Source organism: Botryllus schlosseri, chromosome 13 (assembly GCF_051294905.1).
Source record: "Botryllus schlosseri isolate E-star chromosome 13, Bs_hap1, whole genome shotgun sequence".
Taxonomy (NCBI): Eukaryota; Metazoa; Chordata; class Ascidiacea; order Stolidobranchia; family Styelidae; genus Botryllus; species Botryllus schlosseri.
In genome coordinates, this window is record NC_137248.1 from 276003 (window position 1) to 297495 (window position 21493).

Below are 21493 nucleotides of genomic sequence, written 5' to 3' on the forward strand. Positions count from 1 at the left end.
GTTCGGCCCCCACCCCAATTGTCGGGTTTAGGGTGCAGTCCTTACACCAATATAGCCGTTTTAACGCGCCATCGCCCCCTAGAATGCCCCTGGGGGGCAATACCGCCCACGTTGGGAACCACTGGACTAGACTGTCTGACCCGAAGTGGATCGTCTTCGCAACTAAAGAATGTTCGGTCTTGAGGTCGCACCTGATGTCGCATGTTTCAATGTCTCACCTAACGCCTACTCAAGAAATCAGCTGCCTCTACATCAGCGGGCTTCAAGACAGCAACAATGAAGCGAATTGTCCAGTTTTCCAATCGACATTATCGGACAGGTACAGAAAAAGTGTCGCAAAAACACAAATCGAAATTCTTACGAAATATATGTTTGTTGATATGTAAAAAAGTAGAAAGACATCCCACACGGAACATCATTACAGTTGCCGAGGACGGAAGCGAAAGACGAAGTTGCTACAACGCGGCGTTTCAGCGCGAAACCCTCTGGCAGTTTTATGACCCATCTCAATGTCAACAAACGATGTACCAGGTACAAAAATAGCATCACTGAATGCAATTCGAAAACGGTTCACCCCTAATGAAGTGCACATGGGTGTCGCCCATAAAGAGGGGTAAGAAAATGAGAAGAAATGGAACTTATTTCCGGACGAAAATGACAAAGAGCATCAGCAACGATATTCGGAGTCGCGAGTAGGGCTGGGCACAACTATTCGAGTACTCGAATCTGAATCGAGTATTCATACTAATGTTTCGAGTTGAGTAGTGAGATAGATGTTTTTCGAGTACTGAAATCGTACCAAGAGTTAATTCATCAATGAAAATTGAAGTTTTGATACTATTTTCCACTGTGGAAGGCAGTAAACCGAGATCGGTTGTATTGCAACATACAAAACATGTAATGCAAAGCTACTCGTTACTGGAAATGTCATTTCTGTCAAGTCGTGATCAATCCACATTGTCACAAAGTGCAGTGAAATAGGTCGAAAAAATAAATCATCTTTAACGTGATGTAGAACTGTTGTTATATTGTTTGTGGTCGCATAAAGTAAATCATTTAACAGTCCTACTATGGAGTTCTAATCAGTTATACTCGACCCAAAGCTTAGTACTCGATTTTGCCCAGCCCTAGTCCTGACATTGTTTGCGACAAATGATATCTCCAGGATGACGGACGAGACACACGTCACAGTATTTTCATGACGTCACAATCTCTCGACGACCACGGACCAACCAGTGACGAAATCACTAGGCAGCGTCCCGTCATTTCTTGAGCGAGTCCTGATGTGTTTGGAATTGAACGCGATCCCTCGAAGACTGTAAGAGGTGAGGGGGTAGGGGCAGGATCATGTTGTGCCCCGGGATGTGATTTGATGCCGTGACCTGCGAGAAGGAGGCGAATTAGAAATTAGAATGATAGCTACAGTTAGTTTTACCATATTACATAAGAATTAGAAGAATGATACCTATACAGTTTTTTTCAAACTAGATTAGAATTAGAAGGTTACCTACAGTCTTTTCCAAATTACACTAAAATTAAAATTATGAGCTTTTTCCAAACTACATTAGAATTAGAATGATACCTATTAGAGTTTTTTTTATCAAACTAGATTCCGGCATTTCGATCTAATAAGTCTAATCCGACAACAAGAATAATGCTACCAACCTGAAGTACAGAAGGTGTCGCCCATATCTCCTGGCCTGGATACCTCATCAGAGTGCTAGACATCACCGTGGCGATATCTGACCCACCCATACGGGACACGGGCACCACGTTCTGCGTACTGCCTCCTAATAGAGAAATGAGACTGGTCAGCACAGATGACCCAGAGGGTCCGTAGACATTATTGACCATGCGACACTCGAGCATTTGGGATAAATTTAGAGTTAGGGTTAGATCAAGGGTTACGCTGAGGTAGGGGTTAGGATATGTATAAAGCTAAATTATAGAATTTACCATCGTATATATACCAAATACCATTTTTTCATATCCAAAACTTTCTACTATCACTAGCTTATAAGAGGCTTGGAACCGAGCATGTGATTTAACGTTAGGGCTGCTGTCGTATAGTCAAGTGTCGCATGCTCAACTGCAGTGTTGTGATGCGTTACGTTTTTGAGTGACTTGATTCGAGTCATTTCCTAAATACGAAAAATGATCCAGTAGGAGTCGATTTGTGTATTGACTCGACTTGGACTCGAGACTAGGACAGCCAAGACAGGCATTTCATTGTTACTTCCGAGGAATAGTAAAGTTATCACATTATTTGTTGTTGTTGAATAAGGGCCAGAAATTTTCAAGATTGAAGAAATTCGTATATTATGAATGCTAGGGTTGACCACGATCTGAACTGGAAAGTGAAAAGTGAAGATAATGACTCGGGCTCGACCCTCTGCTCCCCGACTTGGACTCGGAATTAACTCTGTGGGGAATTGAAAATGGCTCGACTTGGCTCGAGTCAAAACCATAAAGCGAGATTGACTTGTGACTCGGAACCTTGTGACTTGGTTACAACCCTGCTCAACTTACGTCCTTAATAGTGTCGCATGTTCCAATGTCTGACAATCGACTGACCTTGTTGATGTTGACTGGAGGTTGGTCGGTCTACAGCTTTCTGCCGATATAGCCGAACCATTTTCGGTCTTTTCCGTTTCTCGTTGGCCGTCACTTTCATCACCGTGTCGAGGACTTGCGATTTACGTTTCAAATCGTGGTCGTACTTCTTCTGTTCCGCCAATTGGCGCTCGAGGTCTGCAACGGCGACGCGGCATGAGAGGCAGACGGGAATGCTACATAACTCTAGTTGTCTAATAAGACTAATTGTAGGGGAATGCTGGTAATCTAATTCTAATCAACATTGTCGAACGTTTCCATACTCTCATTTTAATTCTTATCCAATTTCTACTTTTCCTAAAAATGCCACAGGAGAACCGTATCGAGCAAAAGAGCTAAGCTTGCTGAGCAGACACTTGCCATTGTTACGCTTGCGAGAGTCAACTATAATTTGATGCAAAGTGAGCTTGATTTTTGTGGTATTCGGAATTTAATTCAGTTTCCCAGTTTGAGCGAATGCAGTAATTCTAAATCCAAGCTAATTTGGAAAAACTGTGTAGCTATCATTTCAATTCCAAACTTAATTTGAAAAGCTGTGTAGCTGTCATTCTAATTCAATTCTTAATCTGAAAAAGAAACTGTAGCTATCATTCTAATTGTAATCTAATTTGAAAAAAAAATTGTGTCATCTCATCACTTTAATGGTAGTCTAATTTAGGAAGAAACTGTGCAGTTATCATTCTAATACTAATCCAATTTGAAAAAAATTGACAAACTAGAAAATTAGCTACACAGCTTTTTCAAATGAGACCACAAATAGAATGGTAGCTGCACAAACTCCATGTACCTTGAATAAGGTGCGTTGTGTGTTCCGTCTGTCGTTCGAGGTTGACTTTTTGCGCGGCCGTTTTCTGAAGAATGTTGGGAACGAGCTCGAGAGAGTTGGCCAAGTTTGTCAACGTGACGGCGTCTTCCACGGAAACCATCGGAGACGATTTGGCTCGCGAGTGAATGCTGGACACCTGCCAGAAGAAAAGTATTTCACAATCACCATTTGTGACATCACTAGAGGTTACCGAGGTAGTCAGAGCCGCTGCTCCAGCTGTAGTAGAACTAACGCTGCACACATCTATTCGACCGCAAGTAGAAGCAGCAGTTATAGAGAGAAGTCCGAACTACTCGAGTCAGTGGAAAGCAGGCTTGTAATCCCTCGACTCGATTCGCAATTTTCCGTTCAAATGAGTCAATTGGTACGGACTCGACTTAAACTCATACGACTCGAGACGTTGGACCGATATTTGAATAAAAGCCACATAAACCATATCCCATCTGTTTCAATAAACATGTTCAATGGTTCATAGTGAGAAGACGAGTATATTATGAATGCGAGGCCTTCTATATCACCCAAGAGTTCAAAAAGTGAGTTGAGCCCCTCTCAATAGTGAACAGTAAACTCTGTGACTTGGACTCGAGTCTCAACACTATGACTCGGACTTGGCGCTTTGTTCTCAGACTCAAACTGGACTCGAGTCAAAAGTATAGAAGTCAAATTGACTTGGGACTCGGAACCTTGCGACTTGGTTACTTTACAACCCTGGTAGAAAAGTAAGTTTGAAAGATAGATTTCGTTGATGGATCGCAGACTTTTGACGGTTAGGAGTCGACTATCTTCAAAATTGCAAGATACATCTTCTTGACGAACGCAAGATTACTGATGATGCTACAAATAGGTGAAATCTTCAAAAATAGATTCAGTTACTGTGACACGCACGCACACAGGGGATATTTACTCAGTCGTCATGATAAATTTCACTCATGAAATTGATGCAAACCTATCCAATAAGTCCTTTATCATTTACAAATCTAGTGTAAAAAGTATATAGTTTTGCATCAAAAATTGTTCAGGTAGACTGGAAGCTGTTCTAAATACATGAGCACTTAAATAAGTAAGAAAAAACTCGACAAAAGTAGTATTTTGTTACTCATCTTGTCACTAACCTGTTGTAATATCTCTTGGGCGACTTCATCAAAGAGATCGCTTCGTACGATTCCGGACCAGAACGTCTGGAGATCTGATTTGCAAGCAACATTCGGATTAAAAGTCAATACCAGTCGTGAAGCAATGTATAAAATTGAATAGCATACCGGTATTGATATACATACAACTTGTTATTTTCTGATTAGATATTTAACGAGATTTCGCAAGTACAGAACTTGAATATACAATTGATTTATATATTGAAATAACCTGAACATTTTCAGCTGATACTCGTCAGGGGTAATCGTCTGCAGGTAGTAGACAATTTAAAATAACTTTGTACATGTATGAGTGCCTTACCTTGAATTCTGTCTGCGGTCGCTATGGATTCTCGCATGATAACACCATCTAACTGGGGCGAGGGAGCCAAGCCTGAGTCTTCCGAACTGGATCGTTCCAACGAACTCACACCTGCAAACAATCAAAGAAATTTATTTTCCGAGCACGCAAGCAAATAAACGAATCAACCTTTTCCGCTGTCCTGCGATAGTTTCTGAATGGTCAGCATCGGATTCCTTTTAGTTGCCAGATAGTTTTGACTTTCTTCAGAGTTGTTACGTTCCAATGAGGACACATCCATTGTGTGCTGTAACATAAACAGAACACAACCATTTCAGTTAAACCCGAGTGCTTCGATTCAGAATCAAGGGATTAGAGTCACTTCCTGTATCTCTCATTATGGTGCCTAGCCTTAATAAACAAGCTGTAAAACAGCGACTTCGTGAAGACATCGACTCACTTCTTTTGGGCCGTCCGTTTCAAACGAGTGGTTGAAAGAGCCCTGGCTTTGCGTGGAGTCCAGACTTGGGCCTTTGTTGCTCCGACATTGATTCGAGCAATTCGTGTCGTGCTGATAATAATCGACCTCCCCGCTCTCGATCATTTTCCTGACAACAGACGGAATATGGTCGCTATAAGACCCATTACAGGGAGTGTTTCTTACACTGTGGTCAGCACAGCAGACTTGGGAAACTAGAAAATTGTCAGCTTTTATAAATTAGAATTACAGGTATGATTTTTTTTCTGGATTAGATTAGAATTATAGCTAGACACTTTTTTCCAATAAGATTTGGATTAGAATCTCGGCCATTGAATCAAGTTCGGGTCATTTCAAATCTTAGTTCATTCTCGTGAACAAAATGACAAATGGGTATGCAGCAAGTTTGGCCCCTTCCGCACTATACAGGATATAGCATTTTCAGGAAAAACAGAAAACAGATTAGAATCAAAATGAAAGCATAAAAACATTTTACAAATTAGATTACAGTGTAATTAGACAACTAGAATGATTCCCGTGTCCAAGACTGCTGGGGATGGGGCATCTCTACCTGAGCATGGTGCCGTTGATCCTGATCGCTCGTTTCCAATCCTTCAACGTCATTTTGCCAGCCTCCTGGACAAACTCTTTCGGGGTCAGCCATTGGCCGTTGCACTGAAACGGGATATAAGGGTTATTTATATTGTGTAAGACACATGGTGACTAGGGCTGAGCACAATGATTCGAGTACTCTAGTCAAAATCGAGTATTCGTTCTAATGATTCATGTCGAGTAACGAGAGATTATTGAATTGATTACTGAAATGATACGTTCCTTGTCACTCTAGTTGATTTGCCAACGAGAATTCTACTTTCAATCCTATTTTCCATGGTGGAAGCCATGAAGCCTTAATTGGTTGCATCTCAGCATAGAAAACACGTAATACAAAGTTAGTGAAAATGACATATCGGCTCAGCCCACAGCATTGTCACAAACTTCAATGCAATTGGCACGGTCGAAAAAACACCGAATTATCTTTGTTGCCGCATAAAATTTGCATATTTGAACTTTCCACATCATTCATACTATTCTGACTTGCACTTTAATACTCGACTTGACGTCTCATACTCAATTCAGGATCGAAACTCGATTATGCCAGCCCTAATTGTGATGCAACAACTCACTTTGACGCACTTAGCGTTGATACCCGGACAGATGAATTTCTTCCAGAAGATTTCACCTTTGCTGTTGCCGCAAGTGATTGGATAAGATTCCTCCTTCATGATAGAACTGAAACAATCACATTTCTTCATTTGCTTCAAGATTACACCAAGTCAGGGGTCGCCAACTCAAAACAGGTCGCGGGCCACTTTTCAAATTTTGTAGAGGTCGCGGGCCGCATGAATTAAATATCGAAAAAAATGAGGCCACACAGCTCAACAACCACGTTTTTAGAACTTTACGTCAGTACAACGCCGCGCTGTCTAACATGGGCAACGGGCATAGTTGTCACAAAAGAAATAATATTTTATGAAAAACATATCTTGATAATCGCTTTCATTCTAATTTGAAGTTTGAGCCGCGCACGATACCTGACAATACTTTTCAGCGACGAAAGAATCGATATTGGGGTTGCTTATAGACACGATATTTGCTGGAAAGCTATCGGTCCTCGTAAAGCATAATCTTGTGGGTAAGCCTAGAGTCGTTCTCCAAGCCTCTTGGTTTTGGCAGTTTCTGGGCCCCTGCACTTCAAGGTAATATGCCTGCCTATTCATAACAGCTAATTTTTCCTCGATGGAGTGCTAATTCTGTATCAGATAGTGAGGAATAGTGACGTTGGGCAGATAGAATAGCTTATTTTGAACAAGAGCAATATTTTTAAACTGAAATCAATTTCAGTACCGTAAGCCGGGGTGACTTTAGGAACTAGGCAGTAAAACATTTGGATGGTTATTGATGAAAAGGGTTGCTGCTGGATGTCCAATTCTTTTTCATGAGGCAACAGTACTACAAGTAGTCTCAGTAACAGGTGGATTCATTTCACTACCAGATAAACTTGACCCAACATTAATAAATTAATAGCAGGGTTGATTTCATCAAAATTGATGGTTGTTGAAATTCTTAAAATAAACATAGACAGTGAGTCATAGATTCAAAACTTGGCAGCAGATACCTTTAAATAGCCTTAATCCAAGGCAAAAATCTCAGCGGGCTCACCCTTGATCAATGTAAGAAAATGTGATGTTTAAAGTTACCCTGTCAAATTCTACCAGAACGGAGTAACTTTGGACAGTTGAAAATGTGCTATTTAGACCTCTGGAAAGATGCTCCTTGATCTGTGTCAAAGTGTATCGTCAACTATATTCGTTGTGACCTGCCTGATGGCTTTTTAAATGGAATGAGAAGGTTAATAGATTAAGAGTTTGCCAAAATATGAAAACATGGGTATGCAATAAGCTGAGAGACTGTAAGCGGGTGGAAGCTACTTCAAAAACTTATCACATACTCTCAAAGATGCGTCTACTGAATATGGCATAAATTACGACAAAATATATCCATCAGAGGACATAGGAAAGGGAAAGTGCATATTTTAAAGAAAAGGAAAATATTTGAAATCAGCAATAAATAACGGTAACAAGCTTCATGTTTGCTGACACCGCTAGTGGGATAACCTTATCACCATATGTTATTTATAAGTCCCAATTGGGGAAAACACAAGGGGAAATTGAGATAAGGGGGCATAAGCCTTCATAAACGGCTCAAGTTTTCATTTCAATTTTCAATTTTTAAGGGTGGGATTAGGTAGAAACCATGCAATAGACCAGACGTGTAATATTGTGTTCTATTTTTAGCCACTGCTCTCATCCACTCTTACCAAATAAGCCTCATTTAATAGGTTTCATAAACAACAAAGTGTAAAAGACATACAGAAATACTACATTGTCCAAAGTTACCCCACATGCCGGGGTAACTTGTAACAAGGATAATTTGCAAAAATACGGTACTCATTTATGACCATGAAGATTTTGGATTAGTTAATTTTATTCTTTGGTCCATAACCCCAGAAAAACACGAAACTTGCCTCCCGTGCACTCTAGCATTTCCAAAATATAGAGCGAAATTGTGAAAAATCGTCAAAAGTTATCCCGGTTTATGGTTTTATAAAATGCTTTACCAAGGGTACTTCCGAAATCTCAAAGCAGGTCACCGGCGGCAGAATATGACCTCGTGTTGGTGACCCCTGCACTAGGTGCTCACTGCTCACTAACAAAATACTTCTTCAGATTAATTAAGTAGGTTTTAAGATTACTTACACTTCAATATCGAACTGAATCAAATACAATTCTGCATTTGAATAATATATCAATATTGAAATAATTTCCGGCTGAGACTCGCCAGAAACTGAAGTAGAAAATTGAATTCAAACCACTTACATATCAACAATTGCATCACAAAATATGACGTCATAGACATGAAATTTGGCATAATCAAGGCCAAGAGATAGTTTAAGCTCAATATGCTATTTTTAGATGGCACACGAACTCCTTCTGTTGGCAGAAACTAGGTTTACCCTGACGAGTGTCAGCTGGAAATATCCTGCTAAATTTCAATGTCATTCTATTTTTCAATGGTCTATTGAAGATTATTAGTATATCAAAGTTTTTTTTCGGTATCACCGTACAATGAGAATTACAGAATTCGCGAAAAATTGGAAATTGAAAATTATTGAATAGTATATTCATACTGAAATGAACCCGAATATTTTCGGCTGACACTACTACTATTCAATTGTATATTGAAGTTCTGTACCTCCAAGAAGCTCTTCAAATTGAATATTCAAGTTCAGTCTATATCAAATCATCGTTGATACTCATTCTCATAAAAATGAAAAATGTCTTCACAATGAGCTTGGCTCGTTTCACACGATACAGTTCTCCTGAAGCATTTTCAGGAAAACCAGAAATTAAATCAGAAATCAACTGAGAGCAGAGAAGCATTTCACAAATTAGACTAGAATTAGGCATTTTACTCCAAGTAGTACCGGTAGTCTAATTTTTCAAGTATGCTACTTGTATTCGAGTGGAAAGGCACAACATTCCCTCTACTTAAGTAATGCCTATTCTCACACACCCCTTGCCCTACATACTACAAACCTTTCTTCCCTGGCTTGATTCGGGACGTATTGAATAATCGGGTCCTGAACCTCCCCCCTGTAAAAGACAAAAAATGTAAAGTACAACTTCAAAGTCTATGATGAAAAACAATTACTTTTCATTGTAGACGACCAGAGCTCTGACAGGGGGTTCGTTATCTGAGGCGGCAGAGGGTTGGGGAGTGTGGGCCGGAGAGGGTGGCATGAGATGCCCGTCTTTACTGACCGGGACTGTGTGATGTAAAACGTGCCTGAAACACAATTTCATATTGAAACTACCCCTCGGCCACGCAGGCGATCGCACCTCACTAGGGTTGGAATGACTCGACTCGCAATTTCTTGTTGGTTCGACTTGTTCTCGAGACCACAGACTAAGTAAGTTGAACCTGATTCAAACTAGATACCGGACAGTAAATACTGACTTGGACTGGAGTCATAACGCTATGACTTGACCCATTGCTACCTGACTTGGACTCGGTAGCGAATGGAAAATGACTCGACTTGAGTCAAAACTATAAAGACAAATTGACTTGCGACTTGGTTACAACCCTGTACCCAGCGCCTATAGTATCTACGGTGGGTAGTTCTATAATTGATATATATTTAAATAATTTCTCACCGTAAATACTATTTATTTTAATCCAAAATTTGAATTCCAACAACTTTGCTTCAACAGGTTGGAATTGAGACAAATTTGCTGTGCACTGATTTATTTGACAACTTGACAATTCCATGGGGTTACCAGGAAGAATTTGAGGAAAATCATTTTTTTCAATAAAGTAACAAATTTGTTACTCTATACAGGTAGGTTTGCCTGAAATAGGTTGGAATTAGCCAAAATTGGTGTGTAGCGGTTTTTAACAATGGTATAGAGCGCAAATAAAATGTGAAGAAACAAGTTATTTCCGAACAGCCCTACTGCTCACCCCTCGCTGTAGAGAACAATTTGTCGCACTTCAGGCAAAGGTTCGGTATGTTTCGCAGCAGGCGATCCCCCCGACACCGATGTCGCATTTGCGGAGTTATTCGTAATGGCAGAGCTGGCAATAAAAGAACACAAATTGTTGCGCAACTAGAAAATGGTTCACTTTCTCAAATTACCGTAAATTACAATGAGCATGATAGATACACAGCAGTCTCTTTTTCCAAATCACCTTAGAATTAGCACCTAGTTTTTTCCAAATTACATTACACAGTTTCCTTTTTAAGTTAGATAATAATTTGAAAGGATACATACAGTTTTTCCCAATTACGTTAAAATTAGAATGATACCTAGTTTTATTTTCAAATTAGATTAGAATGGATACTTGTTTTTTTTAATTAGATTATAATTAGAATATCTATAGTTTTTGTTCCAAATAATTAATTAGAATGATACCTAGTTTTCTTCTGATTAAATTAGAATTAGAATGAGACGTAGTTATATTTCCAAACAAGATTGCAAATAGGATTATAGCCACAGTTTTTTCAAAGTAGATTTGAATTAGAATGATACCTAACCTAACCTACATAGTTATTTTACAAATTAGAGTAGAATTAGAATTACTGATCTCGCAAAAACTTGCAAATTGAATTTGATTCCAGTTACAAGGAAATACAACAGAAATTAAATTCAACTTATATCAAATCAGAGTAGATTATCATAAGCTCGGGAATGGAAAATGTTTATATACAAGCTTAGAATGTTTCGCAGTACAGTTCTCCTATAGCATTGCCAGAAATACCAGAAATTAGATTCGAATTAAATTAATAGAACAGAAACAGTGCACAAATAAGATCAGCATAACATCGCCGAGATTTTACACTAACGAATCTAACTAGACTAAAACTAGACTGATCTAGTTTCCCAAGCAAGAGTTCAACTCACTTTTGATCCGCAATCATCACATATTTTTCCTTCCTCTGCTCTATCGCCATTGAGTGCGGTGCCTGAAAACGCAGCGACAAATGAATCACTGGCTGTCAAGATCAGATATCTTACAAACCTACCTGACTTGTGGTCTGTGGTGAGTTGGTCTGTCTGTCGTCTATGCTGCAGGAAGATTGGGGAGAGTGTTGACGTTCCACGTCCATTTGATCGTTCAGTTGGATCGAGCTGAAATCACCATGTATCATGTCAGAATGCAACATCACATCTAGGACAGTATTTGCACTACCTAGGTCTATTCTATGGCTATTTTTAAGACTTATTTTACTTGCAATTAACAGTTAGAGTTTTTAGACAAAACTAGGCCTAGAAGACAGTGGTTTTTAAGCCGGTTTTACAGGAAACCCCAACGTTCACTGGACACACCGGCTCATATAGTTGAAGTTCGTCTGATTTACAGTAAATATATATGCATTGCAGTATTTTTGTCTCGAGTGAAAATAATCATACAGCTTTGTTGTTGTAACGCTGTTGTTGGCGTGTGTTTCATTTTGTGCACCAGTGTTATGTAGTAATGATTCAGATGTGTAATGAGGTGGATCTATATTTTTGCGACCAGGCGAAAACTTGGGTTAAAAGACTCTTGGAAGGCTTTAATATACTTTTGATTGACATAGGCTACTTGTATTGGAATAAACCCCAACATTCTCGGCCGACACTAATCAGGGTTGATCACCAGCTACTAATAGAGAATTGACATAGCCTACAGTTCAATACAATAACCAATTGATATACAATGATCTATTCAAATCTATCCAAGTGTCTGAGCCCCCTTTATCAGCTTCAACATACCCCAAACGAGTGTCAGCCTAAAACATTTGGGCTTGTTTCAAAATGAACATGAACTGAACATGTTAGGCCTCTTCCATTGTAAACCACTTTAGAAGCCGACATGTCGCTACAGCTGCGCTAGACTACAATATACGTTTTCGTCAAGATTTGGTCAACATATCCGAGACAAATTCGTGCGGAGTTTAATACACTCAACAAAAGGGTTGAGAAGACACGGGCCGATCATTGCCACGCAACCTCCGTTTGTGTTAATCTCGTTAAATGAAGCGATTTGCGTCACGTTTGCGAACATATCCTAAGACGCCGCATGACGTAGAGTCCACAGCGTCGTTTGTTGTCCGTTCACAACTCACCGCTCGTTCCGAACGTCTTGCGCCATCGAGATTGATCAAAAAGTCGCTTGCAGGAGGAATACTTAGCCCTGAATTTACGATCTGCAAATTCCAACACAACACAAGCGTCAGCCTGGAGCCAGTCTCGCGTTATTCATTTTTCCTTGAGAATATCGCTGGCCAAAAGTCATTATGGCCCGTAATTGCGAGAGCATGACGCATCGCGGAAGCGCGACTAAAATTAGATCTTCAAGCAACGAGAAATAGGAAGGGTCTTGGAGATACGGCGCTATACAGTTGAAGACTGTGATCCTGGCGAAATAAACCCGAATGGGAAAGAAATAGTCAAGTCGGCGCACATTGGAATCAGGTTAAAGCCTTGAATAAGCCTTATGCGACCACGATCGACGTCACAAGGCTAACGTGTAGCCTGTAGCGCTGACAAACATAACTACGGTTAAAAAGTGAAAGAGCTTTGACTTGGCAGATCCACGAATGTGTTGAAACCAAAGCAAAACTAACAAAAGCCATCTGCCTTGATATCTCCACATAGCAAAAATCTCAACATTCTTTCATCTCATCCACAATAGCGACGTTTCACGTTTTACAATCGCGTCGCAAAACAAGCGCATCGCACGAAACCACGCACGCACGCACACGCACTGCGTTGCATTCTCACGCACGCGCCAACGTGACGTATTCCACACTCACGCGCGCACACCCACGCATTTGCGTCAGAGCAACAAGAAACACAAATATGTCCAGGCCAAGCGGAACCAAACGACAGCGGAATTCTTCACAACACTAAGCTCTGACGCTGGCTTTCATTTCATTTATTTGAGGGTCATCCCGATCTCCGCCACAAGCCCGTCTGTAATTAGGAGCCACAACGTGCGTCAATCAGGCTGCATCTCAAATGTCGACATGCCTCGAGGCGAGCGAGATCCGCTGCAGAAGCCTTTTGCGCTGCTGACTAAATTGACACGCGATAGTTGTCGGTTTGTTATTGTTAGCACTTGTTGTCTATGGTCAGCTACATGAGGATTGGAGAATGCCACGTTCAGTGTGCGTGCGTCTTCTTTACAGCATTTTGGACTCATCGCCCCCTTAGTAAACTCAACATATCTTTATCGCCCCTGAAGACTAGAGGTAACCTTCTCGTTCTATTTTACCGTTGCATTCAAGTAGGTTGTATTCACTTATAAGTCGTTTCGCATGCGTTCTGCTATTTCTACGTCCGTGATCCCGCGACTCACCCAGACTTTGATTCGAGGCAGAGCTTCCTCAAACTCTGCGTCATCCCGTCTTCACTTTTCTCTTTCACGAGAACCCCTCGCTTGATCGACATCTTGTCGTCACAAACTAGCTTTACGCTACCGACTAACAAAATAGATACAAGATACTCTTGGATGTTCGCAATTTCAGTATACAATTGAATAATATATTCATAAACCTGGATCTTTTCCGCTGACACTTGTCAAGTTATAGCGACACACGGGGACATGCCGCGCTCGTCTGCAGCTCTGCGTAAACACGACAATGAACGCGACTGGAGGGTTAATGTTTGGATATGGTGGCTGGCGTGCGGTCGCCGCCCTCAAATCAAACTCCGAAAGCCAACAATCGTTTTTGAGGTCACGCGCGACAGACAGAAAGAACGATTTTTGGCGTTGACCAGCTTTTGATGCACCCAAGGCGACCAAAAATTGATGTCGCGTAACTGATTACGACCTCGATGTCATGTCGCATATTTAAATCGGTAATATTCCCCGCCGTGGTATTTTCCCGGGCTACGTTACGTCACCAAGCTGACACGCAGTCAATCCGTCATTTTATTTAAATTTTCATCATATTATAACACCACAAGAACACAGGCTAGGCTTGAGATACAACATACTAGCTTCAAGTCACTGTCATTCTCCTGAATATCAGTCCACGGCTCGAATATTCCCTGTCAATACGCGCGAATTCAGGCAACGTTGCCAAAACGGATGTGTGGAGCCGCTGTTAGCCGACCTCGAGAGTATCTTCGAATAAAATCGCTGATAAGTTAAACATTGACGGTGTGCGTGAGCAATGTTCCGCTTCCGTGACAACGATTTCATCTAATAATAGGCGCCTCCATATTCCCGTTGCGATATTTCGCGTGACGAAGCGGGGAATTTAGATTTGAGATATATCAGCATTGGCACGGATAACGCAACCCAAACGACAGACGGATAGAGTAGAATGCGAATGTGTTATGAATAAGGCGGGTCGACCGACACTTTATCGATTCTTCTGACCTGGAGAAGCTTACACAGACGACGTCATTAAATCTAAAGAACAATTATAACGCCGCGATTCTCCATTGATGAATATTTCATGCAATAACGTATCGCCAACCGAATAGCGATGTGAATTGTATTTGATCCGTGACGCAAATCTACCCGATTGTGTGGCGTGACTTTTCAGCGGGATTACTCGCGAGGTCAGAGTCGCTTTCAGCCTGAAATAACCAAGATAGCTTCGAACGCAAGCCTACGCTATGACCAAAACCAATCAGCCTCCCATCATTCAGTTCTGCCTCTTCACTCGTCTCGCAACGGTAGGGACGCAACAAACGCGGGATTGTCCGTTTTCACGCTACGCATCAACGCTCTGTTCACTTACGATCGAACACATACGAGACGTATTCATCGCCCAAAGGCACGCCTCTCGTACTCGTAACGATAATGGCTGAGGTTAGAAGGCTCTTCCGAACGCGACTAATGACAAACAAATCCGACACGCAGTGCAAGGTTTGCCTACACTCTCCTGGGATTTGATATCGGCAGCGGTGACCTGACAAGATCAGATTTTACGTGCGCTAGATCGTGAGTATGTACCGTACGCTTGGACGTTCTGCATGAGCAGCGGAACTGATCTGATTTGGAGATTGATTTCGTAAATTTCTCATGATAAGGGACTCCACAAACTACAATATCAGTGACAGTCTTACCTAGAGTCGGTCATCACTCCCGAGCAAATAATCCCACAAATGCCTCGAGATGCGGCGATCACATTGCATTGTCTTTTGGCACTTCTTCGATGACAGTCAGAGATCGAAAAGTGTTCACCATGATCACCAATGAATGTTTTCCATGAACACGAACAAAAATTTATAATTCCACTCTCCCCAACCCTAATCTTGGGATACCCTACCCCAACTTTGACCCTAACCCACCTCCAATCCCCCTAACTCCAAACGTAATCTTGGATACCCTAACCCATTTCCAATCTCCCTTTCCCCCACCCCAACCCTAATATCAGTCTCTCCAAAGGCACAATAAAAAACAATTTATTTTGACGTTTATAAATTTTTGTTCGTGTTCATGGGAAACATTCATTGGTGATCATGATGAACACTTTCCGATCTCTGACTGCCATCGAAGAAGTGCCTGTCTTTTTTCATTACTCATTAAACCTGATGGATCCGAATTTCAGTTTAATTTAAGTTTGGTCACCAATCAGTTAGAAAACTAAGTCTATAAATCATAAGTTACCTCCCCAGACCTACCATTAATAAGTTGCCTCCCAAGGAGCTCATGTAGTTCTGACCTGATTTTGATTTTATAAGCTAGCTAGGCTACTATTGAAAGTTTTGACAATTTTGTAATTGAAAAAGATTGCTTCACTATTTTTCAGATTGGATACAGCATGTCAGTCAGGTATGAGAGTGAAATCTGAAGACATTACATTTTTTATTTTTTAGACTCCCAATAGCACCACAACACCAGATTTGATCAAGGAGATCTAGTAGTCTAATTAAAGCGAAATTATTGTAATCAAATTTTAATCTAATTTGTGAAATGTTTCTATGCTCTCATCTTAATTCTAATCTAATTTCTGGTTTTCCTGAAAATGCTATAGAACTGAATAGTGCGAAATGAGGCTGTACAGTGTACAGACATTTGCCATTCTCTTGCTTAAGATTGATTTGATAGGAAATGAACTTGATTCAATTTCCAAGTTCTAGTCTAATTTGCCAAAATTCTAATATTTATCAATTTGGAAAAGCTGACACTTTTCTAGTTGTCTGGACAAGACGTCATTCAGAGGTTCAGATTGCCAATGTCAGGAACTACTGCTATTGATAGCCGACTTCTTCGCTTTATTACGTCAATGGAGATAGCCATAATAACTATGTTATAACATAGATTCTGAAAATGGAACTTACATAACAAAATTGACGCTGTGGATATTGCTGTGACAACAATATTATTGGAGGCACCAGTCGCAGAAGTAACTAATATGCACCAACCCTGCAGATGAAAATCATGTTTCAGGAGAATACACAAGAAAACATCACAAACTAAATTCTGTGGACATTTGTGATAAAAACTATGAATGCAACTTGGATTTCTACTAAATATCTGAAGGACTTTCTGACTATGAAACACACTGAAAATCACTTTTAAACCGCTGCTGTGCAGCACTGTTCATCTGCTTGCCTCTGATTCCATGGGAAGAATAAATTCATCACTCCTACTTCCAGGGTCTTCCACATTCCAGGTAAAACCATTGACAATAAATGAGATTCTTCACTTGTGCGAAAGATTCCTTGATTCTATTCAAAGAATACATTACTGGGCTACAAAAACTAGAATCAGAATATCAAGCATGAAGGTTCTGAATAAAATACAGTAGTGAGGTTTCAACCTTAGAATATTTGTTAATCTTAGTGCTGGCAATCATTACTCACTAAAACCTGTTTTATACGAGAGCCATTTTCCAACTGATTCCGAATATACAATCTTTTCTTGGTCAAGGCACTGACCCTAAAACAATCGCAAAGAATACCAGATATTTTACAACTTAAAAAGATATAAGTGTTTTGGTGTCTGTAGATTGGATTTCTTCGGGCAGGCATTTTAACATCTGCCGTCTAGTTACAGGTCATACTTTTCAGTTTTCACTATCCCCTGGCCCTGCGTGCTATAATTTAATGAATAACTTGAAAATACAGTCCATGGAATACTTTGGAAAGCATTGTTCATTGTGATGCAAAGGCAAAGCAACAAGTTCCAATGATATGCTAATTTTAAATTTAAAAAATTCAACAACAAAACAACTTGCATGTCAATAGTGAATCAATGTACTCCTTCACTTATTCGAACATCAAGAGTTATTCGAAGGTCTAGTCGATGTAGCATGTTTGATTTTGAAAAATTCCCTCGTGTTGCAGATCAAATCTTCCTTCAACTCATAGATGTAGTCATTCGATCGAAGGTATATATTTAGAAGGATACGGATACCAATGTATTGTGAATAACGAATCCAAATGATGGCAACTGGTCACGTTACATCCCCCACTTTGAATTCAAAAAATATAGCACCAAACAACCTCCATACGCTAATATCCCCAAATGTTGTAGATCTAATGCACCTCTATCCAATGAATATATTCGTTCTATGCTGCTATGATTTTATTAGCTGTTCGATGTTATTGTCAGAGTACTGCCTTTGAATAGCATGTTTCAGAATGGCGGCAAAGTCTAGTCAGCGCCAATTTAACATATTAGATCACTAAATAACTCACGCAAGCTCATATTCCATTCACGCATGCTATAGATCTAATCTAACATCTATCCAATTACGTTCACGTACGACATATCGCGGAATAGGCCTCAGTTGTTTACACTTTACCAAACCGGCCCCATAGAGCGTGACTAAAGACGCTTTTAAACCACTGAGCTATATTAACTAAAGCCTGACCGATATCGGATTTTAGCCGATTCCGACAACTCCAATATCTTCAGTCTTGACGGCACTGGCGTAGCCAGCGAGGGGCGATGGCCCCTCCCAAATTTTCGTAAAATCAATTAATATTACACTATTTGGGGGCAGATTAATGTAACCTAAAAATTGTCTTCGCGCTACGCGCGATTTATAAATATATAAACTATAGTGTCCACTGTCCATGCATGTATTGATTTTATTATCTGTATCTCGAAAAATAAATTCTTCCTCAAATACCCATAGTTGAATTTAGCTGCATTCTCAATTATGAGAATACAACAGGACTAGTAGATACACTCTCTATATAAAGTAGCCCTAGGTAGTTGAGTTGATTCAGTCTAGGGGTCAGTGGCGTAGCAGCCGCTTGGCGGTTCTGGCTCTGCGGCAGGCTCCAAGGGGGCGGCAAAATGAGGCTGCACAGCCGGCTAAAAGCAGCGTAATTGGTAGTCCTATAGCTGGCGTCCCGTGAGCTAAAATTTAATTAAACTGGTCTTAATCGAAGGCCAGTGTCACGCTAATTCCGAAAACATGAATCAATATGTTAGCATGGCAATGGAACCACTCCGAAATATCCGTCAAGGCCGCTTGTTCCTAACAATGATAAGTTAATGCAAAGCTACTTCATTCGACACCATATTTATGCTCGTGTCTGGAACTTTATCTGACCATTGGTACTCCGAATCATAGCTAGGGCCCCAAAGGGGCCTGGCTGCCAATCCAATAAGTCGCTGCAGAAGAGATTCGGCGTCCTAAACATAGAAGATATGCGGAAACTAGAAATCGCCAAGTTTATGTATCAGTTTCACTGCGGTCGTTGCCCCGAATACTTCAATGACTTCTTTACCTCTGAATCAAAAGCGCACAAGTACAACACACGCGCGTCCACGTCGTCCAAATATCATATGATCGACCGAAAAGATCATCGCTCCATCAAATATGCCGGACCTGATGTGTGGAACAGTATCCCGCCGGCCATCCGGCAGTCGACGAGCATGTCCACATTCAAGTCGAAATACAAGCAATTACTACTAAATAGATACAGTCCATCCTCAAGATTACCGGACCACGACTGACCTATCGATCTGGCTTCCCATGACATGCCGCCCTATTTCTTGTCGCTTCCTTTTTCTATACTATCTTCTTTACTTTCATTCAGTGTGCATGCCTCCTCTTTACATCGCCTAGGCCAAGGTGGGTGTCCGATTCCATAGACAACTCCTAGTGGCTTCGACATCTTCCTTTCTTTTCATTGTATCGCATTTTTTGTGGTGTATTGAACTGATAAAATTGCTAATAAACCAATGATGATGATGATGATGGTGTTTCAATTGCGAGCTGCGCGAGGACGTTCTCAAAGCTCAAACTGATTAGGTCTTATTTACGTTCTACCATGAATGATGATCGGCTATCAGCTCTATCCATTATGTCCATAGCCGCAGTGGTTCTCAACATTTTTGTCTTCGCGGACCCCTTTTGGACCGCCGCGGACCTCTTCAAGTTTTCGTTCAAACTTGGCTCAATTATCGTGCAACCGTCAACTGTCTCGTGCAAACATTGATTGTAGGCTAGTAATAAACAGCCAGAAAATGAATTTTATTCAAAATAAAATCACACTATGTCAACATTGGGTAGACTTCTAATATTTCGAAATGAATTTTCCAGCTGTATTAATTGTCTTGAAAATCCTCGTCTTTGATTGGATATGAACGAGTGCCGAAAATCCATTTCCACAAAGATATATTGGTGGCGAATGTAATAAACGCGTAACGCATCCGACGACAGCTTTGGTGTGTGTCTTTGTAATGAACATATCATGTCCAATTGTCCATGCAGCCTAGTTGTTTCTATTTAGAATCTCATATCACAGGAGAAAATGGATATCGTGGCGCGGTTTTAATTCCTTCATTGGGACAGATTAGGAAAAAGTTAATGAATTTCTATTTCAAACGACTGTTTACAAATTTGCTGAGACTGACAACTGCAAATCCAAATTGCTATCTCCAACATTTCATTTTTAAGAAACCTTAGCAAAACATTTATAAACATCAATATGTTTGCATCGGCTTGCTATTGGTTAAGTTGACAATAAAATGAGTTTGCACAGTCGGATATTTCATCTGATACGACCATCCTAATGAATAGAGTCCTAAAGTTTTAGTAAATATCAAGCGTAAACTGTTGCTTTACCTAATTAAAAAATTTAAATTAGGTTATCAATGATTTTACAAATTTAGAGGCTTCGCGGACCCCCTGAAAATGCTTCGCGGACCCCCGTTGGGGGGCGGCATTTTAAGCAAGAGCCAGGGGCGGAAGCACATGCTGGTACGCCAGTGCTAGGGGTGTCAGTTCAGTATGGGGTTGGGGACCGTTAGTTACGGCAATTTCCGTTCCGGGACACACGAACACATATGGAGTATGCTACACGCGACTCCGCAAAGTGCTCTTCAAAATGATTGATGGCCATAACCAGGGCTCAAGCTCCGGCTCCGGAGCTTTCTTCTATCATACATTAGCTACGGCTCCAGCTCCGGAGCCGCATTATTACCACTGCTCCGGCTCCAGCTCCGGCTCTGAAATTATCAAATGGGCCTGTCTATATCAGGGGTGGCCAACCCGCGGAACGAATGTGACCCGCGAGAGGGTTTTGCGTGGCCCGCGAGGTAATTTCCTATTATATTATCGAAAATGAATTGCTCAGATTGCAATGGCAACCAAAAATTACAAGTCTAGCTGCGACACTTGGGATGTTGATGACTAAAATATCAGTTCCGACGCATTGGCAGATCCAGGGTCCAGTCACATTTTCAGTAAATCGTCGTACATTACAATAAACTAAAATAGTAGAGAAATTTTTCTTCACGCTTCGCGTGTTTAATTGTCACACGATTTCTTGCTTAGTAGCCTCTACTCCCTACTGAAAATGAAAATAAACGCCTAATTTATCCGATTGAGTCTAACTGTATTCGCAATTACGGGAGAAAGTCTTTTCGCGTTTGCGCTCGCATAAAGATCGTCGACGGTGAAATGTAGGCACAAAATGATTGTTGCATTTTGTCGGAGACCTTCGATATCGATGTGGCCAGACGCCGAATAGTCGTGTCCTTGCAAACGGAGCCTAGCGGGCGGTATACAGAAGACCCGCAATATACTCAAGTAATAATATTATTGACCTAGTTTA

At 40.7% G+C, this 21493-nt stretch overlaps 1 protein-coding gene across 1 annotated transcript; it reads right to left on the bottom strand.

The window, feature by feature from the left end:
- Positions 1–286: 286 nt before the first annotated feature.
- LOC145454702 (uncharacterized) lies at positions 287–18226 on the bottom strand. Its single transcript, XM_080332693.1, has 17 exons — positions 16754–18226; positions 13812–14582; positions 11494–11599; positions 11372–11433; positions 10431–10544; positions 9621–9755; positions 9506–9562; positions 6533–6638; positions 5920–6023; positions 5331–5478; positions 5060–5177; positions 4892–5002; positions 4552–4625; positions 3401–3575; positions 2575–2751; positions 1666–1790; positions 287–1382 (listed from the first exon to the last, which is right to left on the bottom strand). Exons 2-17 carry the CDS (start codon positions 13901–13903, stop codon positions 1263–1265), a joined length of 1824 nt encoding a protein of 607 aa, XP_080188819.1. The 5' UTR covers positions 13904–14582; positions 16754–18226; the 3' UTR covers positions 287–1262.
- Between the last annotated feature and the right edge of the window lie 3267 nt (positions 18227–21493).

Bases quoted from the DNA above. Each gene is read 5' to 3' on its own strand.
- LOC145454702 (XM_080332693.1), bottom strand. From the start codon at position 13,903: ATGTCGATCAAGCGAGGGGTTCTCGTGAAAGAGAAAAGTGAAGACGGG. The intron at 5,479-5,919 runs GTAGAGATGCCC...GTCTGTTGTCAG, and splicing joins ATCAACGGCACCATGCTCAG to GAAAATGATCGAGAGCGGGG. The intron at 2,752-3,400 runs GTACATGGAGTT...TCGCCGTTGCAG, and splicing joins CACAACGCACCTTATTCAAG to ACCTCGAGCGCCAATTGGCG.